General features: G+C 45.0%; 1 protein-coding gene across 3 annotated transcripts in view; it reads left to right on the forward strand.

The window, feature by feature from the left end:
* The window catches only part of BMP1 (bone morphogenetic protein 1), a 169120-nt gene that overhangs the window by 140655 nt on the left and 14323 nt on the right, over positions 1 to 14142 (forward strand). For all 3 annotated transcript variants that reach the window (XM_063139360.1, XM_063139362.1, XM_063139361.1), the window contains 4 exons: positions 868 to 1063; positions 2048 to 2173; positions 3775 to 3935; positions 6567 to 6747. In XM_063139360.1, coding sequence (XP_062995430.1) covers positions 868 to 1063; positions 2048 to 2173; positions 3775 to 3935; positions 6567 to 6747 — 664 coding nt within the window. The remainder of the gene's footprint in view (positions 1 to 867; positions 1064 to 2047; positions 2174 to 3774; positions 3936 to 6566; positions 6748 to 14142) is intronic.

The raw sequence follows: 14142 nt of genomic DNA on the forward strand, positions 1-14142 counted from the left end.
TCCCCTGCTACAGCGCCAGTGAAAATTGCTTATCTCAAGCTGCTCTTTGCATTGGGAGGCAAGCCTGCCGTGACCCTTGTAACTATCAGCCCCTCCTCTGTGGTTGCTATTTGCCTTTCAGTGCAGTGACTCATTTGACATCAATCTAGTTTGACCCTTGGTGCCTTTCTAGGATCTCAGTGCACCAATTAAGTCAATGCTTACATTGCATCAGCCTCTGAAAGCAGCTTTTGAGAAACCCAAACCTTATTCCTGACACTGAGTCCTTATGAACTTTGTTTACCACTACGGAGCAGTAAATAGACCAAATTTAGCTTGTTCTCAAGCTAAATTTGACCTAGTTACTATTCTATAGTTTCTGCGCCATTCTCCCCTCTAGCACTGCATGAATACTCATTGTTCCCTAATTTTTATTTATTTATTTATTACATTTATATACCGCCCCATAGCCGAAGCTCTCTGGACGGTTTACAAAGGTTAAAAACAGTGAACATTGAAAACAAATATAAAAATTTAAAATCATCAAAAGCATAAAAACAACAATAACTATTTAAAACAACTATTCTGGGGTCAGTTAAAAACTCAGCATATGTTGTTAACTGCCTGGGGAAGAGAAAAGTCTTGACCCTGTTGGCGCCAGGCGAGCCTCGTCGGGGAGATCATTCTATAATTGGGGGGCCACCACTGAAAAGGCCTTCTCCCTTGTTGCCATCCTCCGAGCTTCCCTCAGAGTAGGCACTCGGAGGAGGACCTTAGATGTTGAGTGTAGTGTATGGGTGGGTTCATGTCGGGAAAGGTGTTCCATCGTGTATTGTGGCTCCAAGGTATTGTGCCCCCTAATCTTACCTTCCTCCCCTTTTCCCGCAGATTGAGCGTCATGACAGCTGTGCTTACGACTACCTGGAGATCCGGGACGGTAACACCGAGTCAGGCAACCTGATCGGAAGGTACTGTGGTTACGATAAGCCTGACGACATTAAGAGCACCTCCAACAAGCTGTGGATGAAGTTTGTGTCGGACAGCTCCATCAACAAGGCAGGCTTTGCCGTCAACTTCTTCAAAGGTACTGCATTTCCACGGGTCTGGTCCTGGAGCATAGCATTGCACAGGACCTCAGAGTCAACAGATTTCTGTGGGAGAGGGAAAGACTCCATACAATGAGTGGGTTATTATTATTATTATTTATTTATATAGCACCATCCATGTACATGGTGCTGTACAGAGTAAAACAGTAAATAGCAAGAGCCTGCCGCATAGGCTTACATTCTAATAAAATCATAATAAAACAATAAGGAGGGGAAGAGAATGCAAACAGGCACAGTGTAGGGTAAACAGGCACTACACTTACCAAAAGAGGGCGGAATGAACTTGGTGCTATCACCAGGTACTTGGAGTTGATCCAGCAAATCAGCTTGTTCCATCCTGTGATCTGAGACCCAATATCCTAGTTTTAAAGCAAGGTGTTCTGAAGAGACACATGCCCATTCAGATGTTTGGTCTTCCACTTTCTTGGGAAATTTATCCAGATGGGGGTGTTCCCCTTTTGGCCACTGGGAGGCAGACTCCACCAGGGGGAAACAAACGTGTTTTTGCTGGGCTAAGGGAAACACCACTCTCTTACTCCCAGAACCAATTTCTTTTCTGCCTCCACAAAAGGCTTCTTATCCTGCATAGTCTACTGTATGGTCCAGTGGTGCTCCCTTTCTTCTTTGCCAGACAGAAAAGACTCTCTCTCTCTCTCTGGCCACAGCTAGACCTAAGGTTTATCCTGGGATCATCCAGGCTTCGCCCCTGCCTGAGCACTGGATCCCCTGTGTGTCACCTAGATGAACGGGTTTGACCCCTGGATGATCCAGGGATAAACCTTAGGTCTAGCTATGACCTCTCTCTCTATATAAATGTAGATAGCTACCTCTGTGGCTCACAGAGCTTGCAGAAGAAACAGAAGCACAGTAGGAAGCCCAAATGAAACTTAGCAGTGGAGTAGAATTAGACAGAGGGTCAGATAGGTTTAAATATTGAGACTTCCCCGGTTTTGTCACCCTAGAAGTGGACGAGTGCTCAAGACCAGACAATGGTGGGTGCGAGCAGAGGTGTATGAACACTCTGGGCAGCTACAAGTGTGCCTGCGACCCTGGCTATGAGGTGGCTTCCGACAAACGCAGGTGTGAAGGTAAGCATTTGGGACGCGGGGCTGCCCAGCCTCAGAGGGCCTCTTTTTGCTTACTGCAGCTGAGATGATGGGGCAGCATTGGTTTTATTTGTTCATTTATATGCCACTTTTCTTCATCAAAAGAAACTCAAAGCGGCTTGCAGCATATTTATTTATTTATTTACTATATTTGTCTGCTGCTCCACATCCAAAAGATTTTGGGGCGGTGAACAGCAGATAGGATAAAAGAATAAAAACTCCATATCAAAAAATTACTATTTTTTAAAAAGCAACAAAGTTCTGATAATACTGAGTTCTGGTAAAACCACGACCTGAAATAACAATGTTTTCAGGAGGCGCTGGAAGCAGCACAAGATTGGCACCTGCCTGATTTCCAAAGGCAGGGAATTCTATAGGAAAGGGGCCACCACACTGAAGGCTCTTCCCCTACGGACGCCAAATCAGGCCATAGGTCCATTTGGAACCACCAGAAGCAGGCCCTGTGATTTTACTTCAGTGGCCAGGCAGGTTATACACTTTATTTCTATACTGCCCAATAGCCAAATTCTCTGGGCAATTCATATAAAATCAATAAAATAGCAAACAAAGAGCTTTTCTAAATGAAGCATTGTTGTGGGTTCATAATTTCCTACTCACAGTTTTTTATGGGTTCTTCAGATAACATTGCAACCCTCCATTTTCGCTTGTTTGTAAACAGCAGTTTCTAAGAGTTTTTTTTAAAGCAAGGAAAATGGGGTATTATTTCTGATTAGTGAAAGTAAAGCACAATTTTCCTCATGTGCATTTACGCTATGCTGCTATACCACAGTGCCACCTAAAGGCTGCGTAGTGTAAAAGCAGGAAAGGAACCATTTCTTGTGTCATGCTCAGATCTCAATTCTGCCATGAAACCAAAAGTAGATGCAACGGATTAACCGCCCCGCGTAGAAAAGCCCAAATACAAGATACGTAATTGCAAGTACAAAATGACAATTGCAAGTAGAATAAAAAGATAATTACACCTCAGCAACATATACTGCATATCACAGTGCAGTAACAGAAATTACTGCTGGATACCTCCAAAGTCAAAAAAACTTTCTAGAAAAGGCAAGTGCCTTAAGAGTATTGTTTGGGGGCTTGGGGAGGCATTTCTACAAAGTTGGTGCCACTTCTGAAAAGGCCTTGCTACTACTAGATGCCCATTAAACCTGATTTACTAATAGCACCTGGAGCAGGGCCTCAAACGTTGAACAGATTGAATGCAGAAGGCAGTCCTTAAGATATCCGGTCCCAAGCCATATAGATCAGAAAGATCACACTCAATGACCCTGTTCAGACAACACGCTAAGCCACAGTGGTTAAGCATTTTGAGCTAAACATTATGGCTTAGTGTGTCGTGTGAACCATTCCTTATCATAGGTGGTACATAACCACAGTTTAAACATGCTTACTAAAAATTTGCTGCAAAATGGTTAGCAGCCTAACCATGGCTTAGCATGTTTTCTGAACAGGCCCACTCTGTATCAGAATAGAGTTGCACAGCAATGCACAGCTCATGATAGCTCAGGGCATTAGGTTCATGCGTCCTCTGTGACCAATCTATTGGGGTCTCTGTCCTGCAGCTGCCTGCGGTGGGTTCATCACCAAACTCAATGGCTCCATTACAAGCCCTGGATGGCCAAATGATTATCCGCCCAACAAGAACTGTATCTGGCAGCTGGTGGCACCTACCCAATACCGAATATCCCTGCAGTTTGACTTCTTTGAGACGGAGGGCACTGATGTGAGTACTTGATTTTAAGCAAAACTTCCTTGACTAACACCTCCATATCGTCCCTTTAGGTAGGAGTATGTTCAGCTACTGCGAATTGCCTGGGATTCAAAAGTAGAGAGTGCATGTGAGGTTTATATTTCTTTCTCAGGGGCAGAAGTGCATTTTCACACCTATGAGGAAGATCGTTCCACATCTGTGGGGCAGCCATCAAAAAGGCCATGCTCTATGCTACAGATCTCTATCAGGGTTGTTGCTACATCAGTAATTATTACCGGAGAGATAGGTAAAGAATTAGTGATGAGGGACGAATCTGTTGTGGAGGATGGAAGAATAAAAGTATATGTGGGGTGGGATATGTGGATAGAGATAGGTTTTTCTTCTTCTTCCATAATAGTGGGATAACCCAAGGAAATTGGTACTGAAATCAATACAGAAAGAAGTTCCTTCACATAACATAATTAATCTATGGAATTCACTGTCATGAGGTGTGCTTATGGCCAACGGCTTGCTTATGCAGCTTTCAAATAAGATTGGAGAAATTTGTGGAGGGTGATTGGTCTATCAATGGCTATTAGCCATAATGGTTAAATAGAACCTCCATGTTCAGAGACAGGGTAGCCCTGAATACCAAAATCCATGTAGTGAAATACTTTGATTACACCACCTCAAAGTTCACAAAAATGTGCAAGCCTTCGAGATGTTCAGATCTCTTCATCAGGTGAGAAATCATGAAAGCTGGAACATTCTTTGTGATCTTTGAGGTGGTATTTCACTAAATGGATTTTTTCTTATGGCCAACACGGCTGCCTTTGGGGGGGGGGGGTTTCATCACTGCCTGTTTGTGGGTTTTTCAGAAGCAGGGCTGCTGAAGATATTTTGCTGCCTGAGGCATAGAACAGGACGGCACCCCCCTCCCATTCCAGGTACAAACAATACTGGACTGGCAGATGAATCTTTCTTCAACATTGACAATGTGACAGCATCCCCCACTGCCCCTGAAGGCAGCAAGCTAGCTTCGGGGCAGGATGCAGGACATACAACACTTTCGTCCAATACCTTCCTGCCACCTCCCAGCATCTGCCGCCTGATAGCGGGGCCAGCCCTATTTAGAAGCATCTGGCTGGAGGCCATGGGACACGGATGCCGAACTTGATAGACCTTTGGTCTGATGTAGCATGGCTCTTCTTAGATTCTTATTAAGGAAAACATTGTTGCGTCCTTCTGTTCTGTTATACTGTTAGTTTTACCCTACCCAGTGCCTGTTTACCCTACCCTGTGCCTGTTTGCATTCTCTTCCCCTCCTTATTGTTTTATTATGATTTTATTAGAATGTAAGCCTACGCGGCAGGGTCTTGCTGTTTACTGTTTTACTCTGTACAGCACCATGTACATGGATGGTGCTATATAAATAAATTAATTAATTAATAATAATAATAATAATAATAATAATAATAATTCTGTATAGTTGTTAATGCAAAAAAACAAACACCCACTCCCTTTCTCTCCCCCACCCCACCCCCAAATAAATATAAAAAGATCCCTTTGTGAAGTGAACATGGAACAGGACCATCAAACAGGACCGGCCCTACCATTAGGCTGAGGGAGGCAGTGGCTTCATGCAGCACATCCTGGGGAAGCAGAAGCAACGTGTTGGAGAGGAGAAAGCCATGTGCCATACGGCTGCTCTGCACTGCCTAACCCACCCCGTTGCCTTCAAGTGCGGTGGGGCACACTAGTTCTTCATCAGGATAGGAAACAGATTAATTTGCCAGTTCAACCAGCTTCTGTACGTGGAATGGGAAAGAGGCACCATCTTTTTCTTTGCCTTTGACAGGAGGATGTCTTGGGCCGGACCTGCCATCGAAGGTGACCTTAAGGCAAGGAGTGCAGAATCTCTCTCAGGCCGAGGGCTGGGTTTCAGACACGCATTCCAGTGGCAGCTGGGGCAGAAGGCAAAATGTGCTGAGGCAATGAACATTTTAGCTTAAAGCTCCTAACTGCCAGCAACTAAGCCTTTCGGGGGGCATTTCAACGTTTTAAAATGGGGAGCAGTATTTTTATTTGAACAAAAGTGAGAAACCACCAAATGATCGGTGGTGGTTGGAGAAAAGGCCCGGGGTCAGGAGAAGAGGGCGTGGACATACGGATTGGGATCCTGGACTTGAGGTTCTCAGCTCTCCTTAGAGCGTGTAGCAAGATGTGGGTTGCATGGAGGAACTGCATCCAGTGCTAGGGAGACCATATGAAAAGGAGGACCGGGCTCCTGTATCTTTAACAGTTGTATTGAAAAGGGAAATTCTGCAGGTGTCATTTGTATATATGGAGAACCTGGTGACATTCCCTCTTCATCACACCAGTTAAAGCTGCAGGTGCCCTGCCCTCTTTTAAAATGGTCACTCTAGTATAGCTCCTGCAGCTTTAACTGTTGTGATGAAGAGGGAATTTCACCAGGTTCTCCATATATACTAACGGCACCTGCTGAAATTCCCTTTTCTATGCAACTGTTAAAGATACAGGAGCCCGGTCCTCCTATCCAGTGCAGACCTGACTTTTTCTGTTCTCGCCACTCCTGTCCATCTTCCTGCCCCCCCCTTCCCTGAAATGTCGCAAATGATCTGTGTCCGCCTGCCTTCCCAGCAGGTGTGCAAGTACGACTTCGTAGAAGTGCGCAGCGGCCTCACCACCGAGGCCAAGCTACACGGCAAGTTTTGTGGGGCCCAAAAGCCCGACGTGATCACCTCCCAGTACAACAACATGCGCATCGAGTTCAAGTCTGACAACACCATCTCCAGGAAGGGCTTCAAAGCTCATTTCTTCTCAGGTAGAGCTGCTTGGCCCATCAAAGGCATGGATCTCTCTCTTTCTCTCTCTCTTTCTCTCTCTCTCTCTCCCACTTCCCCTCACTCCAGCAACTAATCTCCTTTCATGCCCTTAATTGTGTTCAGAGGGTGCAGTCCCTGATCCCTCCCAATAGGAGGCACTGTGTTCTTTGAAGGAGAACTTTGGGCTTCTGTTCTGTTAGCATGCCCCCTGGAGGAAGCCGAGCACCAATAGGAACGAGGTTGTGCAATCCAACTCTCAATCCCTAGCTCTGGCAGATTTGCTTCATTTTACACCAGCTGAGGGTCTGTTCCAAATGCTTACTGGATCACAAAAGCTATATATATATATATATATATATATATATATATATATATAAAAAAAAAAATCAGATTTTCTGCATATACAGTGCTTGAAGTAAGATGGGAAATCTGGCTTAACCGTCATGCTCCTTTTTTCCTCCAGCTTTGTGTGTGCATAGCCAAATACTACCCCAGTGGTAGTTGGTGCTTCTCTTCCCTGTTTGTGTGCATATTTCCAAAGGAATAAATTAGGGCGAGTTAGAATAACCAGTACAGTGGCAGTCAGAATACGCCTATTAGGATTCTGCTGGTGACTATCACATGTATTATGTGAGTGCTATCAGTTATGAAGTGAGTGATGCCTCCCATGTCCTGCATGTACTACAGTTTCTGCTGCTCTTTACAGTGCAGCTCGGATGACCTCCGTCTTCCCCAACCTGGTGCCCTCCAGATGTGTTAGAATGCAGCTCCCATTATTCCTAGCCAGTGGCAGTACCGGTTAGGAATGGTGGAATTGCAGTCCAAAACACCTGGGGACCATCAGGTTGGGGAAGGTGGGGTGACATAAACATTTCTGGCAGGGGTGAACCCACCGATACTAACAATGCTTCGAGAAAGTGTCCTTGCACACGCATCCTGAGCACATAGTCCATGGTGGTCGTTAAGTCCCATATTTCTGCTTCTGTGAGCTGGTATAGCTTAGTGGCGAAGAGGCTGGGTTGTGAATCAGGAGGTCGCTGGTTTGAATTTGGCCTCTACCGTGAACTCACTAAGTGGCTTAGGCTTTGGCTATTGGGTAGTATAGAAATGCAATAAATAAATAAGTGACTCTCCCTTAGCCTCATTCCTATTCCCCCTGCCCCCATCTGCAATATGGGGGAATAATATCAATTTACCTGATTTGTAGGATTGTAGCCTAACCCAGGTAGTTGGCTGAGCCACTCCAATATACATGGTCAGTTCCATATGTTAGCCTGCAGCTGACCACCCTAACATTACAAAAGATGGTACCTTTCTCTTTGCATTTTTACACAGTTCTTAAATATGCAAGTAGGGGGAAGTAACAGAAGAGCTAGCCCTCAGCTTCAGTGACATCCAAGGTCAAGTCTATCTAAATTAGGAGTAGATCTCCAAATATTTTGGGCTTCCGCTCTCAGCATTCCTGACCATTGGCCATGCTTGCAAGGGCTTCTGGTAGTTGAAGTCCAACACACCTGGAGAACTTCCTTCTGCTGATACTTGTTCTAAATCACAGTTTTGCCATAGTTTGCTCTGGAGAGCTTCAGGCATCTTGTGGCACAGTTGGGCAGTAGCTTTGTTAGAACCAACCAAAATTTGAGCTCTCCAGAACTCTTCATCAGGCTACAGAGTACGAAAAGCATTAGGTGGGGAAAGAAGCCACAAAGTCCAAAAATCTGGCCAGGTGTTGGAGCTGTGAAGCCTGCCATTTAGATAGACCGAGCTTTAAAATGGGAGTTTGCAGTCTGAATGAATTAGGGCACAAACCTATGCATGTTTAGACAGGAAAAAAAGTCCTACACCTCCTTAGCTGGGGAATGCTGGGGATTGTAGGGCTTTTTTTAGTACAAAAATGCACCTTTAGTCAGTGCTAGACTGTGGCTTGTTTCAGATTATACCTAGCAAAGAAAGCACTGATCTCCATTTCTGATAACTTAAAGTCTGTCTAACTCTGACCTGCCTCTTGCCTTGGGTGAAATACATGAGTTCTGGTCCAGGCCATAACGAAGTTTGGGACTTGGTTGTTTCTTCCCCCATACCCTGCTTTTTGTACCATCTAGCCTGATTAAGAGTTCTAAAGAACTCAAAAGCTTGCAGAATTTTGTAGCATTTTAGTAGGTCCTCATAAAGGCATTGCTTAACTCTGGATTTCAGGTGTTATTTTCTCCTGGACAAACACAGCTGCCTTTTTTTAAATGTGCTTTGGAACAGGCCCCTTGTGGTCTTCTAGCATGACTCCTACCTGGAAACCCTCTTGGCTTCCCCTGCACTGCACAGCCCAGAAAGCCAGCAAGTACTAGCTGGAAGGGCAAGTGCTGGGCGAGTCAGAGAAAGACCATGGCTCATTAGCAGAGCGCAAGCTTTGCATGCTGAAGGCCCCAGGTTCAAACCCCGGCGTCTCCAGGTAGGGCAAGGGAAGAATCCTGCCTGAAACCCTGGAGAGTGGCTGCCAGTCAGTGTTGACAATACAGGGCTAGATAGACCAATGTTCTGTTTCCTATGTACGTGGGCCTCCTACATTGTCACGTTCCTACACTTCTAGCCTGGGCCCTTCCCCAACTTGTGCTCCCCTAATCCCCAGGGGTCACATTCCCAACATTAGAAAACCTGGCCTAAATGAAGGTTCAGGGCCAGACGTGCTCTTCTTATTCCCTGAGTGCCCTCAAAGCTTTCCATTTTCACGTCAAGCCAGACTTCCCTTCTTAAGGCACTACACCCTCTAGCATTGTTCTTTTTAATTTGTGTAACACTCCCCAGGGGCTTGAATTCTGCAAGCACGCTGCTGCTGCTGCTGCTGGTGCTGCTGCTGCTGCCTGTGCCCTGCACATCTTACTCTGCTTAACCTACCCATGTATCCCTTTACCAACTTCCACTCTAAGAGACTGTGCACCCCACCCCACCCCACCCCTCCCCTCCCTCCCTCTTCTGACCATCTAAAGGCAACATGGCCTTTTGCTCTGCTTGATGACACCTTCTCCCTCTCTCCACTTGCCATGACGCCCGCTGATGTAGGCTAGGTGAAGGGGAAACCCCCCATTTTTTTCTGGATTGACTAGGCATGGGTTTCAGTCCACCCTGAAGATTGTTTGCCTCCTTGCAGGAATGATCAGTGTGTTGTGCGCAGCTTGTAAGCCAGGGACACTTTCCCCCTGACAGATGTTAAGAGTGAAATATCGTTCTCTAATGTGTTAGACAGCCAACTGTTGTCCTTGCTGGGGCATCAGAGAAGGCAGAGGATGTTGGGAAACCATTACCTGCTTATGTCGTCTTACGTTCCGTGTTTTATTATATTACCTCCACATCAGTGCAACGAAAGAATCATTGGTCTTGGGCAACTTTTATCTAACCGTTTCAAAAGCAAGCAAGTCCCAGCCTGGCTAAATTGGCAAAAATCCCAGCGATGTCGCAAAAGTAGATGGCAGAAGAATACAAGCCTCTGAAACTCTCAAAAGCTTATTAAGACATTTCGTTCCTTATTTATGGGGAGGTCTCTCATTATTCCGGGGCATAGCTGCTGGGTTATTTGCTGCTAAGGCCTGGGTTCTGGGAAGCATCCCTTTTCAAGACCGTGCACCTATAGAATAGAGATCAATCAGATTCATGAGCCTGCTTTAAGTCATGTGTTACGTTGAAGGGATTTCAGCAGATACATGCCCCTGGTTCTTTGTTGATTCTGCTGGACACACAAACATTTACAAAGTGGCAACTTACCACGGAATGCGTATAACCTTATAGCTTACCTGTATCATCCTTCCAAATGTTAAAAAGGACTTTACCATGCGTCAGGTGGAGATGTGTAGTAAAATGGTTGTTTCATATCACCCTCTATAAATACTAGAGGAAAGCCCATGAAATCTTTGAATCATTCCCTCGGAAGGTTTGTGCACCCTCCCTTCGTAAAGTATCCGACAATCTTCCCATATGACATCAGGAGAACCCGTCTTCTAATAATCGTGCAGTTTCCACATCACTAGTAGATGGTATTCTTGGGCTGGTGGCTGGCTGGCTGAATTTTTCAGCTAGACCAGAAGTCCTGGGGGTCGGGATTGGAGTATGGAATGTTTGATTTATTTTTTTAAGTATAAGCAAGGCATGTAAGGTACCCAGGAACCACTCAGCAATCAAGAGGCCAGGAAGCGTCCCAGAGTATAACTCAGCCAACAAGACCACAGAGGCAGCCAGGTGAGTACCTTGTTCTCCTCTTTGTTCTAGTTCAGGGGGACTCACCTGAGCAGAGGCCTTATTTGATGGTGCAGGTCTGAAGATGCTTCAAGACCAGGACAGCCTCTAAATTTGTATCCTGACTTGTCCCTAATAAGCCTTGCAAATGACAGACAAAAGAGATGTGGGGGATGTTTCTTATTGAATCAAATTGTTGGTAAGGAAGTATGCAAGCTTCTGAGTAGCACTGAATTCTAAAGCAGAAATCATAGCTAGAAAAAGAGCAACCGTGGTTACAAATGCAGATATTTTCTCTGATTAGATTGTGGGCTTGTCACAATGCTGTCAGCTCACCATTGGTAGGTCATTATCAATTGGTTGTTATTCATTTCTTACTTTTGTCTCCCACCAAAGAGCTTGGAGTAGTGTTTTAGCTTCACAGTAAACTCTGGGAGGTAGACTATGCTGTGAAATAGCAATATTCAACATTCATAGGTCATGAAGGGCATTTGAACTTGCGTTCCCCCTTATCTAAGCTCAGCACTGTTGCAGTGCAGTTTCCTATCTAAATATAACTTTTCTCTCCAAGTCCGAAAAGGAAATGCACACACCCTTTTCAGTAGATATATCTGGGAATTCAGCAGTGACCTTGTTCAATAAAAATCTTGGACTATCAGATCTGTGCTGCGCAGTGTCCTTTAAGGCATATGTGTATGGATTTCCCTCCTCCAGTTCCACCAAGCATTCTATAATTCCTCTTCCTGCAGAGCAGAAAGTGGGTGAAGGAGAGAGATGTCTGGATTCAGCATTATGCCACTGGATCAGGAGTGCAAGACTTGTACAAACTTGACTTGCAACCAGGATGATCAGGGGTCTGGAAACAAAGCCCTATGAAGAGAGACTGAAAGAACTAGGCATGTTTAGCCTGGAGAAGAGAAGATTGAGGGGAGACATGATAGCACTCTTCAAACACTTAAAAGGTTGTCACACAGAGGAGGGCCAGGATCTCTTCTCGATCCTCCCAGAGTGCAGGACACAGAATAACGGGCTCAAGTTAAAGGAAGCCAGATTCCAGCTAGATCAACTTTTTACTGCTTGATGAGGAGCTCTTTGTAACTCAAAAGCTTGCATATTCTTAAATCTGAAATAATAATAATAATAATAATAATAATAATAATAATACATTTATTTCTTGCCCACCTCTCCATTTTGATCGAGGCGGGGAACAACAACAAAGAATAAAATACATAATACGATAAAATACATAATAATCCATCTAGTTTGTAGCAGTACCTATCTCTTACTGCTAAGCGTCATGTTTGAACTTTGCAACAATGGTCTGCACCATGCCGTCACACGTGGCATGAAAACAACCATGACTGCAGGTCTTGGCAGCTAATGAATTATAGGTTCCTTTTCTGCTATGTGCACCTGGAGCCCTGTCTCCATGAGAACCGGCAGAGGTGCCTTGTTGCTTACAACCTTGGCTTTCAGCTAGGTCATTCATAAAACACATCTGGGTTACATTCAGACCTATTCTTCCCCCCCCCTTTTTTTTTAAAAAAGGGAGAAAAAAGATGGAATAGGAGGAGAGATTTTCCATGCATGGGACTTAAATTGTGTGAGGGAGTTGATTATTGTTCAGGAAGAAGAGAAAGTGGGTAGGAGGGGAGAGATGATCACACTCTTCAAGTACTTGCAAGGTTGTCACACAGACGAGGGCCAGGATCTCTTCTCGATCCTCCTAGAGTGCAGGACACAGAATAATGGGCTCAAGTTACAGGAAGCCAGATTCAGGCTGGACATCAGGAAAAACATCCTGACTGTTAGAGCAGTACGACATTGGAACCAGTTGCCTTGAGAGGTCATGGGCTGTCCCACACTAGACGCCTTTAAGAGGCAGCTGAACAGCCATCTGTCAGGCATGCTTTAAGGTGGATTCCTATTGAGCAGGGGGTTGGACTCGATGGCTTTATAGGCCCCTTCCAACTCTACTATTCTATAGGACATTTGCACTGAGCTGAGCATTCTGGCCAATGGACATTTCTACATTCACATTACAGACCTGCTTAAGCAAGAACTGAGTTTTGTCCTTGATGGATCTATGGATCGTAATAAAGTGATATTGATATTATATAAAATATTAAATTAATCACAGGCTCAACTTGCAGGTTGGGATAAAAAGGTGGATCTTTAAAATAAAATAAATAAATGTCAGCAGCAGGAGCAGCAAAAAAAAAAACCATTGCTGTTTCAGCTGTAATCTTTTAGGGGTGAGTGGGTGGGTGTGTACACACATGCGCACACACGTATTTTTGCATTATATTTATCAGTACTATTAACCACCCTGAGAAGGCCTGAATTAGATAAATCATCATCATCTTGTGACTGCAAAGATTGAAAACACCAGGCTTATGAAGCTATAAACCAGTTTCTTCCCTTTTGTCTCTTCTCACGCAGGCCCCACATCTGCAGTCCTCCTACAACGGGATGAACCCACCACCGGATTCCCTGCCCAGAGGCATTTGTCATCCCACTCTCATTGTCCATTACATTTACTAACAATGTAGCCCAATAACCCACACTAGCAGAAAAGCAGCTCCTAGACGTACTTTTAAAGTTCCCCTGGACCTTCCTAGGAGCTGGGCGTTGTTAAAGCCACGCAGGAGGGCAGAAGATCCAGCGAACGTTCGATAGCTTCCCTTTTATCCTAGCAAAGACACGTTTGTGGGGAAATCACCTCATCACATCGGGTTGTGTCAGGAACCACAATAAAACTGAGGCAGCTGCTGGGCGATGAAACGATGTTGGATTCACTTGAGAAAGACCTGGCTAGTGTTGAGAATCAGATGGGAGATGGTAAGCAAGCAATTCTATACTGCTTCTGCCAACCAAGGACGTACATGACCAACTGAAAGTGCTGCAGGCGCTTCTCTGATGGTTCATCAGGAGATCTGGTAAACCCGCTGTCCCACAAATTCAGTTACTCAGGTAAGATCCCTCTTTATGCGCCTCTGCCTTCCTGGAAGCGTTGTTAAGCAGCCGTAAAACTGTGGTATTTGTCAGCAGGTATCTCAGCACACCTGCTTGGTATCAGTGATCATTACAGGTTAGCATTGTACGTGGCTACTTATATCGTTGTTTGCCCATAAGTAGCTGCATATCAAGCGAGTCTGTGAGTCAGATCTGCCCCA

Source organism: Elgaria multicarinata, chromosome 12, assembly GCF_023053635.1.
Source record: "Elgaria multicarinata webbii isolate HBS135686 ecotype San Diego chromosome 12, rElgMul1.1.pri, whole genome shotgun sequence".
NCBI classification, from domain to species: Eukaryota; Metazoa; Chordata; class Lepidosauria; order Squamata; family Anguidae; genus Elgaria; species Elgaria multicarinata.